The following is a 13,065-nucleotide window of genomic DNA, read 5'->3' as shown; positions in this document are numbered from 1 at the left end:
TGTGAGTGCATGTGCGTGTGCAGGGGGGGGGGGGATATGAAAACAACTTGGCACATCCCATAAATTCACTTAACGCCAGTGAAACGTGATTCCTTTGGAGCATGGCAGTCACCCCCTCCCCTTCCCGAACATCCCCTCGTCACCCTCCTCCTCCTCACCCTGCATCCGCATGAATACGGCTCAGACCTAATGACACATCTGCTGTTATAATCACCTATTCACCCGCAGAGGACAGGAGGAAGAGAGGAGAGTCTGTCTCGTCCGTCCCACCCTCCGGCGCCCCCTTTGCATCCCGGAACAGCCCCCACCAGCAGACACCGCGGCCGGCCTCCGCTCAGGCCCTCTGAGCTCACTCGACTCGGCACACAGGACTCGTGTCTGACTGTGCAGAAATATCCATTCATGTGTCAGCGAAGGCTAACTGCTTCCAAACGACGGATCCCGTCTGCAGCGCTTAATCCAGAGTTTTGAACTTGGGGGGAGCATCTTTCTCTAATTTCTAATCAAATTAGTCTTTATTAATAGACTTTCAGTTTACAGTGTGGTAATTCTCAAGGTACATCACAACCTGTCACATTCACCCATTCATTCTCACAACAAACTGCACAGAGCCATACAACCCATGTGTATGCCATTAGGAGCAACCTTTACTTCAGTGTGCTGTGGAAGGACACTCGGACATGTAGACAAAGCAAGAAGGGGGATCAACCCTCCAATATTGGGATTGGAAGATCAACCAGGCAGTAAATCGTCCCCCTGGCCCACCACCAGTTTGGGGCAGCAGTGCCTTCAATCTGCCTCCTTTCTCCAGTGATGGAGTTAAAAGAGCACTGTGGGAATGGCAACAACAAAATGAACAAGAAATATGTAGGCTGAGTAACAGAGAGAGAGAGAAAGAAAGAAAAAGCATGACCACATTCAACTCTGGATGACTGCTGCAAGCACAGCTAGCTCGCTTTACATTGTGTGCGCTATCACATCCGGTCTGATATCATGAAGATCTTGTGAGATTTTCTTCCTTTTAACTTGGCTGAGGGTTTAAAGCTTCATGATGTTCAAGAGTCAAGCTGACCCCAATAGACTGTGCCAGGATGCTAATGCTAAACTGTGTTAGGTTGTGTTAGCTCACCTGTGTGAGTGGAGGCACGCCGTAACTAAACTCGTAATTCAGCAGCATTTAAAAACCATCATACTGATCAGAAACCTTGACTGAAGTCTTCAACTGGCTTAATATAATACAGACATGTTTCAGGGGCCATGTTTGAAATACTTTGAAAACCTTTGAAAAAAAAATAAATTTTCCTTCTTTCCAGTTCCAGTCTAATTTCTTTTATTTTTCTCAAAAATCAGTTGCCACAGACATTTGTCAATCTGTGGATCTTTTCTGATAGGTAGGTGTTAAAGGTTTACAATGGCTCCCATTTGACAATACAGGTTTTTGATTTCTTTGAAAATAAATATTCATCCATGGAACTGATTTTGAAGCTTCAGGATTAACAGCTCAAAAGCACAAATGTGGACCTATTACCAATAAAATCACATGTCAATAAACTGGATGCAGTAACCAGAAGTGACAGTAAAATAAAACCATGTTAGCAGACTCAGCCTTGAATGACCATCTCTTTATGCAAAGTCATTCAAATTATGGAAATTGGAGTCAAACCCTCCAGAGGATTCCCGTTTCATGCAAATCAAATTTTAAACCAGGTGAACTTCCATACATACATCGTCAGATAATGTGGAAGGTGGAAGGATTTCAGCCAAGTGTGGGACAGAACGCCCTGGAGGAATCTGTGGATCATGATCTGAAAAACCCAGCTTCCGGGCGGAAGCAGAAGTGTAATATGACAACTACAGGCTATTTATTAAGACGTATACTATTCTAGTTAAAACCAGTTAATTAGTATGTGAGTAGTTGTGTTTCAGCCTTGATTCATTGATAATATGCAATGTTTCAGGCATGTCACTGAGGCTATATCCACAAAAATGTTTTTGTTAGGGCGTTTTGATTGCGATCGCCTTCGGACTGCAGTGTCAACAACAGTAATCCACATGTACAGAAGATGTGATGCTACACGGCTCACTGTGCTGACAGAGACGCCGCATTTCTAATGATGTAAGGTAATGATGACTCACGAGGAGCACTGTTACTTTATTCAATAGGATTTTACTATGAAAAGCTTTTTTTTTAAGTACAAACACCCACTGTTTCATAAGTACATGTCCACTGTAACAAATCAAACCATGTGAAAAAAAGTTACAGCAGTTATGATTATTATTTTGTCATTATTTGATCCACTTTCACCTGCAGCATGATGGGAGCCTGAGACTCATGAGCTGAGATCAACAGGTGGAACGCTCTGGCTGATTAGGAATTCAGCTACATCAAATTTCACTCTCAATTAAAACACTGCAAACAGATCGGTGATTGGCTGACCTGTCAGTGCCCTGGTACAGCGCATCTAGAGCACACAGATAATCAAAAAGTAGTAATGTGATCAATGAACTAAATGAGTGGAGAGACATTAGTTATTGTGCTGCTAATGTTTTCATTGACTTCCTTCTCAATCTATTCATTTAACTTATAGCATGTGTGAGTTTGAAGTCTTGATATAAACAGAATAAATTCACTGAACAGAGCAGAGCAGTCAATCTTTGTGTGTTGCTCAGTGTGATTAGTATTAGAAGCAGAGGAGAACAGGTCCACCTCTACCCACAGAAAGAGCCAAGCTGATCTGGAGATAGACGCTTGCACAACCAGACACCTGACCATGTGTGTGCGCTTTGACATCAGGTTGTCCTGCCCATTCCGCCACCACCTTCTCAGCAGTTCTCAGTTACAAAGCAGTGCTGCTCCCAACCAACACACAGCAGTAATTAATCCTCAACTGTGATCAGAGGATTAAGTTTCACATTGCCAAACGAAGAGTCGTATCCAGTCAAACCCAAAGACGATCACGCCAATGGCACTCAATTTAAGAACCCTGAAGCGTGAGGAGCATATACCCTGATCAGACTGAGGTGGGGACAGGAGAAGGAGCCACCTTCTGTGGGCACATCAACCCTCCCTTTGTCCTCCCTGTCTGGTGGAGATAGACAAAGCCAAGAGAGGGACGGTGATGCTGCATCTGTCACCCCCTGTGACTGACGGATCATCCTCACAATGGACAAAGCCCTGCCCCTCACTCGGGCCACGTTAATGTGGGATAATGCACCTCCAAACACCAACTTCTTCAACCGAGACTCATTTCATACCAACCTTATCTTGACGCTACATCTTTATAGATATGTACCATCAGGATCAGGCGATTTAAGGCGAAGCGTGCGAACAGACAGCGCCCAAACCCAAATGAAAAAAATATATACAGTACTAAAAAAAAAAACACATATTACAAGAAGTCTCGCTTTGCTGACTCACGTTTGTGCTGCAATTAAGCTGTCATCCGTATGAAAGGACGATCCACAGGAAGAGGAGAATCCAACAACCAAGTCTCAAAATGAAATCACGGCGCCTCTTTGAATGGATGTGATTGATAGTTAGCGCAGAAGCTAAAGCAGCTGGGAAAAAAACCCGCTTCAATGTTGGGTGGAATGTTTCAACAATAATCCGAACACGTTACCTGCTCGGATTGCGAAATAACGAAGGGGAGGGAAGTAGCACAGGGCGGAATTACTAGCATACGAGCTGGTAATGATAGCAAGTTGAGACCAAACTTGCGTCAAGTACTAGCTCGCAGAATAAGCTAGCGAAAGACGTTAACCTCATCCGATAACCTCGGCTCAGTGGAAAAGTGTTCAAAAAAATCAAAAAGAGAAAAAGTTTGACTAATCTCATGTGTTGCCTCTCTGAGATAACCACTGGCGGATGTTAGTGCTTAATTTATTGATCACTGGCTTCACGCCACATCGATTTTCTTCCCGTTATCAAAACTTATCTCCTGAAAAGTTGGATCAAAGCTAGTTTTTGTTACTTCAGCCAGCCCTGCCGAAGCTAAGCTAAACGCACAACTGTTGCTCCCCCTTCTTCTGAATGCAACAAAATTTAGGATTGATCATATTCACAGTCTTCCCTGTACATAAATACAGAAATACGGAAAGCAGCACCCACACCTAGTTTATGTTAAGGCAGTCAACTAGCATGCTAAGCTAACCGAAGCTAGCAGCCCAGACGGGTGCTCGGTGGAGACATCACCGGAGTAAACCCTGGAAAAACAAAACAACTCGGCTCTCTTCAAACCACACGGCCACTTACCTGGATTCTGGGGGCTCCGTCAGGCTCTTATGTTACTCCGGGGCTGTGCGCCCATCAACGAGTTCGGCTAATTCCAAAAGGATGGGAGAGAAAATCAAAACAGAGTACTTATTTGGGCTTCCAAGGAGCTTGTTGCGCCTCCGCCTAGCTGCGCGCCGCTAATGCTAAGCCAGCTAAAGCCAGGACTACACGTATCTCCTCCTCCAGAACATGGCGGGCAGGCCCGGAGGGGGGAGGAGGAGGAGGAGGAGGAGAAGGAGGAGATGGGGTGGAGGGGGAGCCGGGAGCCGGGAAGGGTGTGACCGAGGCGGCTCGACTTGTCCGGGGCACGAACCGAAATCATCATCCCCTCGCCGAGGAGCAAAAATCACACTGCAGGTCCAGTGGAACTTTACAGCAACAGGGAGACACGCGGTGCTGTGGTGGGACAGGGTGGGCCTCGATCAGATCAGATGAGAGAAAACTGCACTGGTGACATCAGGTTCACAGTTCCTGATCCAGGATTCAAAAATCATCACCTCATTTTCAACAGGAAGCTTGCCTCATATCTACAAGCAAGTGCAAGTCTTGATCTGTCCATGCAAGTGTGTGTGTGTGTGTGTGTGTGTGTGTGTGTGGGTTGCAGGTGTGTCCAAACCTCAAACTCTGCAGGACAGCATTCCATCAGTCAGATGTGTAACCGTCTCACCACCATCATGATCACGATGATGGGAGGGACACAGTGACACACACGTCCGACACACATGCCAGCCACACATGTATAACCTGCTTTTGTGTCTACAAGTCCTTCAATGAATGGACACAAAAGATCTCATGCAAAGTGTACAGCGAGCTATGAATAGACCTGCATGTGTGTTGATGAGTGTGTCCTTAAAATAGGCACCCGAGCGTCACAGTTTTACCTCAGTAAGACCGATGTGATGTCCCTATTAATATGCCTCCCCTTCTGGGTGGCACTGGCATTTAATTTTGGTACTTCATCCCAGGTCTTTATATAGTGTGTCTCCCTTGAAGCTTCCCCTGCTGGGTTTAGAGCCCAGGATAAGCCAAAGGAAGTCTAAGCTGAGCTGATTTAGGCCTGTTTGTTGTTGTCTGTGAGAAGAGAGAGGGAGGGAGACATGGAGATCGTGGTGTGGCAGTACGTCATTACGCACAATACTTTAAAAGGAGGTGCAGGACACAGGATACACACTGAGTAAAGCAGAAGACAGATAGAGGATAGGATTGGCCTGCGTGCAAAACAAGCAGAAATGAATGTGATCACATAGGTGATCCAGAGAGAAAATATGATTTTGCTGATGATATAAGACAAAATATCGGATCATTTACTCATATAGTCTTCCAGAAAGCTTCTGCTTTTCTTATCACACTCAACACAATGTGATTAAATGTGTGCATTATCAACACATTTCCCTGCAAGTCACTGAATCCAGAAAAGGTGAAGTCACAGAGTTTACCTCCTCACGTCATCTCCCTGCAGGTACACATTCAGCCAATAGATGTCAGGGTTGTGCTGTTTTTGTAATTTTCACAAGCTTCACATAGCTTCCACTCATCCTTCCAGTTGTGTTATTCAATCTTGGTTTGTCCAACTTTAGGGACTGCAGCTGGTTCCAGCTGACTGTGAAGGCAGGATACACCCCTGGACAGGCCAACAGTCTATCACAGGACAAACACAGAGAAACAGACAACCACGCACTCACATTCTTAACCACAGTTCAACCTCTCGTGCATGTTTTTAGACTGTGAGAGAAAACTCACTCATGCACACGGCAAACATGCAAACTCAGCACATCTCTGGATGTTTAGACCCAGGTTCCTGAAAGTCAACTCATTACTCTTCAAACTAGAGAAGCAATCTTTCACTTTCATTATATAACTGAGCAATACTTTTTCTCATGATAACAGCTCAGGCATGGCTTGTGCTAATATACACTTACAACAGCAACAACACATGTGAGTCATGTAAATTTGAATGTCTTTTTGCAGCAAATGTACATATGTGTGTGTGAACATACAGGTTTCCGGCAGAAATGCATGTGACGAGTGCATCCGTTTCAAAACCTGCAAAGTTACATAATGTGGAGAAAAGACGGGCTGGATTCAGTTTTTGGCCTGAAGTGGCACACTGGGCTCCAGATGGAGTCAAAACCAGCAAAGAAGGAAAAATAAAACCCAGACAGACAGCATGAAACAGGATCATGTATAATGCCTCTCACTTCAGCCAATTTAAGAGCTCAATCTTTTCACATGCAAATGTGATCATGCTGGAGTCACTATAGATTTCACCTGAAAAAGTACTTAACTGCTTCAACAGCTGACATTTACATAACTTCACAGCAGACTGCCTTCCTAATGAACTACCTCAAGAGTTTACTTTCAAATGATAACAAACCAAAAGCAGCAGCAACCAAATTTTTGATTCTTCCAATTGAAAATTTGGTTTTGTGTTAATATTTGCATTAGTTTGCACATATCGAGCCTGATCTATATCGAAACATGTCGCACAAACCTTAGTGAATGAAATTTGAACATATGTTAAAGGTAGTGTAATATACTGGGAGACATTTATGCCAACAGATTAATTTGAGTGTGTCTGTTTTTTAAACGTTTGGGGAAAAAAAAAGGTGCAAATCAGTTCAGCCTTCAGGACAGATGCTGCTGTTATTGAGGTCAGAGACATTTCCTCAGGTGGCCCCCCCCAGTGAGCCTAATGTCTCAGATATTTTCTGTGTTGCACCTCTTCTGAGGTCTTTGTGATGTTTTTGGCATCTCCTCTGTTCCTGTGACTGATCACATCCCATATTGCATTTTTTTTTTTTTTTTTTGTGGCCCTATTTTCAGATGTATTGGCTGTAACACACCCAGCTCCATGGTCACTTTTCACTCTGTGCTTTGTTCACTTATTCCATTTCAAATAAATGCAAAAGAACACAGAAGCGATTCAGTCTCCAAAAGCTCACTGTCATGAAAACGGAGCGCAAAGCACATAAAACCAACATTTGAATACTCCCGTTTGCTCTTGATGGCACTAATGGTGTTAGTCTGAGTAGAGCAGCCACAAAACACACACTAACCAAAAACAGAATTTATTTGTGTGATGATTCAATTAACCACATTTTATGCAGGATGCTAGTAAATTAGGAGCATTGTTGGTGTAGCTTTCAGCTGTTTGGCTCATTCAATTTCTGGGGCTGGAGTTAGTGAAGGCAGGCCACCAGTGCGTCACACACTCACCAAACACACGTTTTCAGGATTAAATGAGGAGAGCCCAGAGAAAACCATCCCACACACAAAATGAACAGACATACTCCACACCCCTATTTGGAATATTTCCAACATTTTGGGCACTATATATCCTTTGTATTCCAGGAGTTGGAACTACTCTTTTCTTCAGTCTATTTTTTTTCAGTTTGTTCATTCAGCCGTACACCCACCTTATACAGGCCAGGGTGAGAGAGACAACGCCTTCAACTCTTCGTTACCTTTGTAATACAGCTAGTACTACATCCTGGACAGTCACCAGTCAACTCAGTATGTATTCCGTGGGAGTGAGAAAACCCACTCAGGCACAGAGAGAACAAGCAAACTTGAAACAAAAAGAACCAGTTGGGTAGAATATTTAATCTGCTGTTAGTAAGTCTACAACGTTTTCTTCTTTTTTTAGTAAGGTGACAACCCGTGCGTGACAAATAAACCACAAAAAAAAATCCCCCAGAGAAAAAGTGCAAAACCTAAAGACAACACGTCTGAGCTCGAAGCTTATTTCACTGGTATCATGCATTTTACTTCAGCAGTCTCAATGTAGTCACTTATTTGTGCACACACTCACACACCGATGGTGGCGGCTGCTCAACATCTAAGGGGAGCATCTTCGGGTTCAGTGCCTTGTACAAGGACACATCAACGTATGGACAGGGGGGGGGATATCAAACCATCAACTAAAGCTGCATGGAAGGAGTTAAACATGCAATATGACTCATAATAAAAAACTTAACCAACAATCAAGCACAAGATGTACATATATACGGATCCAATTTTTACCAGACTGCAACTGTGAATAATGTGAAAACGGAAAGGAAGAAGCACAGTATGAACACAGTTGACATTTTTCAGATGGAAGCGGCACAAAAGCAAAGAGTGGAAACAAACTGATGTGAAACTGAGTCTGAGACTAAACTGTCTTTCATGGGAAGTTGAAACACTCTGTGCCCACCTGCTCTCGTTCAAACGTTGCCCACTTGCTTCCGTTGACAGGAGACACACACACACACACACACACACACACGCACACACACCTGCTCATCTATTTTATGCCCTCTGCATCACTACCCTTAACAGGATGAAGCGTTTGTGTCACTCAAGCAGAAAAAGGCACAAGGATGCATACTGGATGAGCCTGAGTTTAATGTGGTGTGACCCTCTTGCACCACCACCGGAGCAACATTCAGTCCACACTGAACAATGGACGTCAGTCAGAACAAGAAAATATCAAGACTCTAGATCATCATTCTCATTTTTACCGTCAAGAAATGCTTCACGGTGCATGGACGGCTGATGTTATTCAATGATGGGAAGGCCAGTTCATAAAAGTTTTAACCTGCCATTTCAAACGTCCGCTGCTATATTCGCTAGAAAAGGACAGAGGAAGTGATGTAAGTGCATCAACTGAGTGGCTCGAACAAAAGAATGTGAGCAGGGAGCAATGCTGTGGCTGAGGCCACAAAGAAAAGGACCACCTACATACCCTCAGACTCACCAAACAAACAAAAAACAAAAAGACGAATAAATATTGAAGAATATCATCCATTCTGAAAAGTGAAGCTGACACAAACAGTAAAGCTAAACAAATTTAGCACACATTTGAATATGCGAATGATTTAAAAACACGTGAGTGTTGGTTTGTGGATGTGTCACTTTCAGAATGGAGCAATGCTTTGAAATTCCAACAGAAACCACTGACATTAAACACTCGACATTATTAGACATAAGAAGGGAAAAGAGTGAAGCTCCAGACGGGACGCTGGCTCCTGTGCTGAAAAGCAGTTCCACTTCCTCTTCTTCTGTTTTTCTTTCACCACACATGCAATCCTGCTCTCTTCTTCCTGCAGCATGTCTCCTCATGGTTGAGTCAAGCTGTCATCTGACCGGGGATTTCCTGGTCAGCTCATGCTAAAGAAACCACAGCCGCAGCTTTGCTTCTGTTTCCTAATTTGTCTCATTATCCACTTTTTCCATCTCTATCTACGATTTAGCACCTGGTCTCCCCCTCCTCTTTGACATGCAACATTTTTGACACATTGTGCAGGGAAGACATTTTTCATGACTCTTCCTGTTTCCGACACAAGAATCCATAATCTGACTTAGTGAATGTGTGTTTTTTTTTTAACAGTTTTGCACTATTGCTTGCACGCATTTCTTGAAACTGCAAATATAAAACACAGATTTCAAGATTAAGTTTTTATGTCAAATACACACTTGCTCATATAGAGTGATAAAAACCAGTGGTCAGATTGCCCCAGAGATACACGGAGATAAAAATCAATTCAAAGTTACAAAACCTTTGCAAAACCCTTTGTTAGGTTAACTGCTATGGTGATTTTTAATTTCACTGCACTAACCTCAGTATTTCAGTTCATTATTGATCTAAACTGACCCCTAATCGCACTCAGCATTACATCAGGAAGGATATCCGACTTTATAACTTGCACCAAACAGTCATGATCCACCAACACCGAAAGGGAGCAGACGAAACAAGATCATCATTCCCAGTTTTTTTTGTCGAACCACATCATCCAAGGACTAAATGAAAGAATCTCTGGTGGAAGCCAAACTCTGAGGATCTGTTGATTTAAACAGAAAAACTTCCACTTCTAAGAAAACTGGCGTCGGCCCAGTTTACCACGCAAACAGGATGCTCTTCCTGCTTCTTATCCTGCTGTGCACGACCAAACAACACATCCCAAAGTCCGCCCAGGACTGTGAGAAGTTGCGATGTGCTGTGGTCCCAACCTGAAACCCGACATGCTGCTGGAAAGGTCCATAATTTCCTTCCAGCAGCTATAAGTGATGGATTATCATCAAACTGTACAGAACTATGGACCACTGACCAATGGCGTTCCCATCTGTATTTCTTTTAATCTGTCCTACTACCAAACATATTCAGCACCTATAGTTACAATTATGGAATTACGGAAAAGCTTAGTGCTCAGTCAGTGTCACTTCCACATAAAGGCAATGACTAAAGATTTCATTGTAATTGGCACTTTGACAGATCTGCTTCCAAAGAAGATAAGAGAGATTTGTGTTTTAAGCTTCTTCAGTGCAATTTTCATTCTATATAATCTCCATTGTGTTTGTAAATTTTGCAACTCTAATGTTTTTAATTTAAACTGTAACTACACTCCTCGGGCCAGAAGTCACTCTCTTTGATGTTTAAAGAGAGATGTGGATGATTTCTATTAGGAAGTTAACATTAAATATAACAAAAGTGAACATGACAAAAAATTCTGGCTTTTTTTTCCATGGAAGCAATTCACATTCTCGGCTGTGCCGTTCCTCTTGTTTGGTAAAGTTTACTAACATAGGTAGAAAGCGAAGGAAATTTTTCCTTATTTACAAATACAAGACACACAGTGGTGTTTCTTCTATGAAAGGGACACCATTTAAATATAATCAATACAACAAATTCCATCAAAAACCTTCCTTTTAAAGGCCAGCATTTCCAGCTGTACTCTGCAGCACCTCCGGCACTGTGGAGTTGAAGACAGTGGATGTTGGGACAGATTGTTACTGCCTGCTGCTGACAATATGATCTAAAAATTCACATGAAGGTTCATCACTCATTATGAATCTTTTCTTCTTTTATCTTGGAAACATTCTCACGGTTGCCTGGAAATGCTTTCTGGCATTTTAAAGTGTGAGAAAAACGCACTGTGGTTCCAGCAGACGCCTCTTCAGAGAAACCCTGCAGCCTTACAAGTCTCTAATTGGAATGGAATATACAGTACAATGAATCAGAGAGATCCAGAGAGGAGAAAGCAGAAGGGTGCTCGTTTCAAATCCTTAACTTATGATTATTTGTAAGCCGGTTTCAGCTCTCACTCTCACTGTATGCCGACCTCACCCCGAGACGCAATCTGCAGGTGACGCAGGTGAGACCTCCGACAGGCGCGAACAGACAAACCTGCTGGATTTTATCTGCAAAGGTGTGAAAACTTAAGCAAGTTCACAGTGTGACAGAAGCTTCCAGGCAAACCACAGAGACACACACGAGCACACACACACACGGAAGCCACATTGAGCATGTAAGACAAATATATACACAGGAAGAGCCTCCCACTCTCTTGGACCTACTTGCTCTCTCTCTCTCCCTCTCTCTCTCTCTCTCTCTCTCTCTCTCTCTCTCTGCATGTTACTCATGGCAGTGTGTTGCTGAGCAGCAGCCAGTCGTGTTTTTCCCGGCGCCGAGCTCGCTCTCTCCTCTCTCATCCTGCGCTGAGACTCTCTCATACGTTCTGTTGCTCAGCGGACAGAGAAGACCGCTCTTATTTTCCTCCTCTCTTCCCCCACTTGTCCGTTGTTTCCCTTATCGCTTTATTCCTTTTTTCCTCCCCACACATTTCGACCTCTTGCTGCCCCCGCCCCCGTGACAGGGGCATTAGTGGGGGTCCCAACGTGCGTGCCTGAGTGAGTGTGAGTGTTGGGGGGGGTTCAGGATGGAAGCAGTGGCACTGTATACGTTTCGTGCCACGGAGAGCGATGAACTCAGTTTCAACAAGGGAGACTTGCTCAAGGTAAGACACTTTTTTTACTTTTCCATCCATCCATCCGTCTTGTTCTCGGAGCATGCGTTACACAGCAGAGGATCAGAACAGTGGACCAAGTGATCACCCACTCTTTACTTTTCTCTCTCTCTCTGCCTCCACTGTGCTAATTACCACAATTATAACTTTCATGTCTGACAGCTCTCTCCATTCTACATCCAGGTGCTGCCGCTTATTAAAGAAAGATCAGTGCGAACACTGAGCCATTGCTTGAAGTTACCTGGGAGATGAGGCAGTGCAGAACAAAGAATCAGCTGTGAAAACTCTCCAGTGGAGAGGATGAATCTGTCTTGCAATTGTTTAGCTCAACAGAAAGAAACCTTTGGATATTTTATGATATAGATCTGGATTTCTTTGTTGGGTTGAAGATTGAAGAAATGCTGCGGGCAACAGATGCTTTGCTTAATTTCGTAGCCTAAAGACTGGAAACAGGAAGTAGTATCAAGCTTCACTCTTGAAGGTGACAAAATTCAGTTAACAGCCCCTCTCAAACTCAGCAAGGTGTTGGAGCTTATTTGTTTAATCCCGACTGAACCAGAAAACTAAAAGCACTTATTTTCTGTTTAGCCTGCATCTCTTCCATTTTGGACTTTTCTGGTAGTTGGTCCTTGTCAAAAAATAACGTGACACAATGTTTCCAGGCATGACGATGGTTAGAACCACCACTTCACAGTAAGCTGGTGTGGCTTTGGTGGTTTGGAGTTTGCAGACTGAAAAACATGCTTGCTAGGTCAAATGTAAACTTTATATAATCAAAGCTAAAGGATAAACAAAAAAAGTTTCGACTTAGGTTTGATTGGACCAAAAGAAACGTGAAAACCACAAGCCGGACAGCAGCTGGGATGTATGTTCTGTGAAATAACGTCCACAGTATTGCAGTGTGCTGCACTGAATATTGGAGTAATTCAATGGGATTTTATATGATATATAAAAGATATAACGGAGTGAAAACAGCAGCAGGGACGTTTCTGTCTTACATCAATCATG

General features: G+C 43.4%; 1 protein-coding gene across 1 annotated transcript in view; it reads left to right on the top strand.

Moving 5' to 3' along the window:
* Positions 1-11,688: 11,688 nt before the first annotated feature.
* grapa (GRB2 related adaptor protein a) overlaps positions 11,689-13,065 on the top strand; it is a 31,266-nt gene continuing 29,889 nt past the window's right edge. The window contains exon 1 of the mRNA XM_030089819.1: positions 11,689-12,048. Coding sequence (XP_029945679.1) covers positions 11,971-12,048 — 78 coding nt within the window. The 5' untranslated portion in view covers positions 11,689-11,970. The remainder of the gene's footprint in view (positions 12,049-13,065) is intronic.

This window comes from Salarias fasciatus, chromosome 4, assembly GCF_902148845.1.
Source record: "Salarias fasciatus chromosome 4, fSalaFa1.1, whole genome shotgun sequence".
Lineage (NCBI taxonomy): Eukaryota > Metazoa > Chordata > Actinopteri > Blenniiformes > Blenniidae > Salarias > Salarias fasciatus.
Note: the sequence above shows the minus strand (reverse complement) of the source record. Positions and strands in the feature narration are given on the sequence as shown.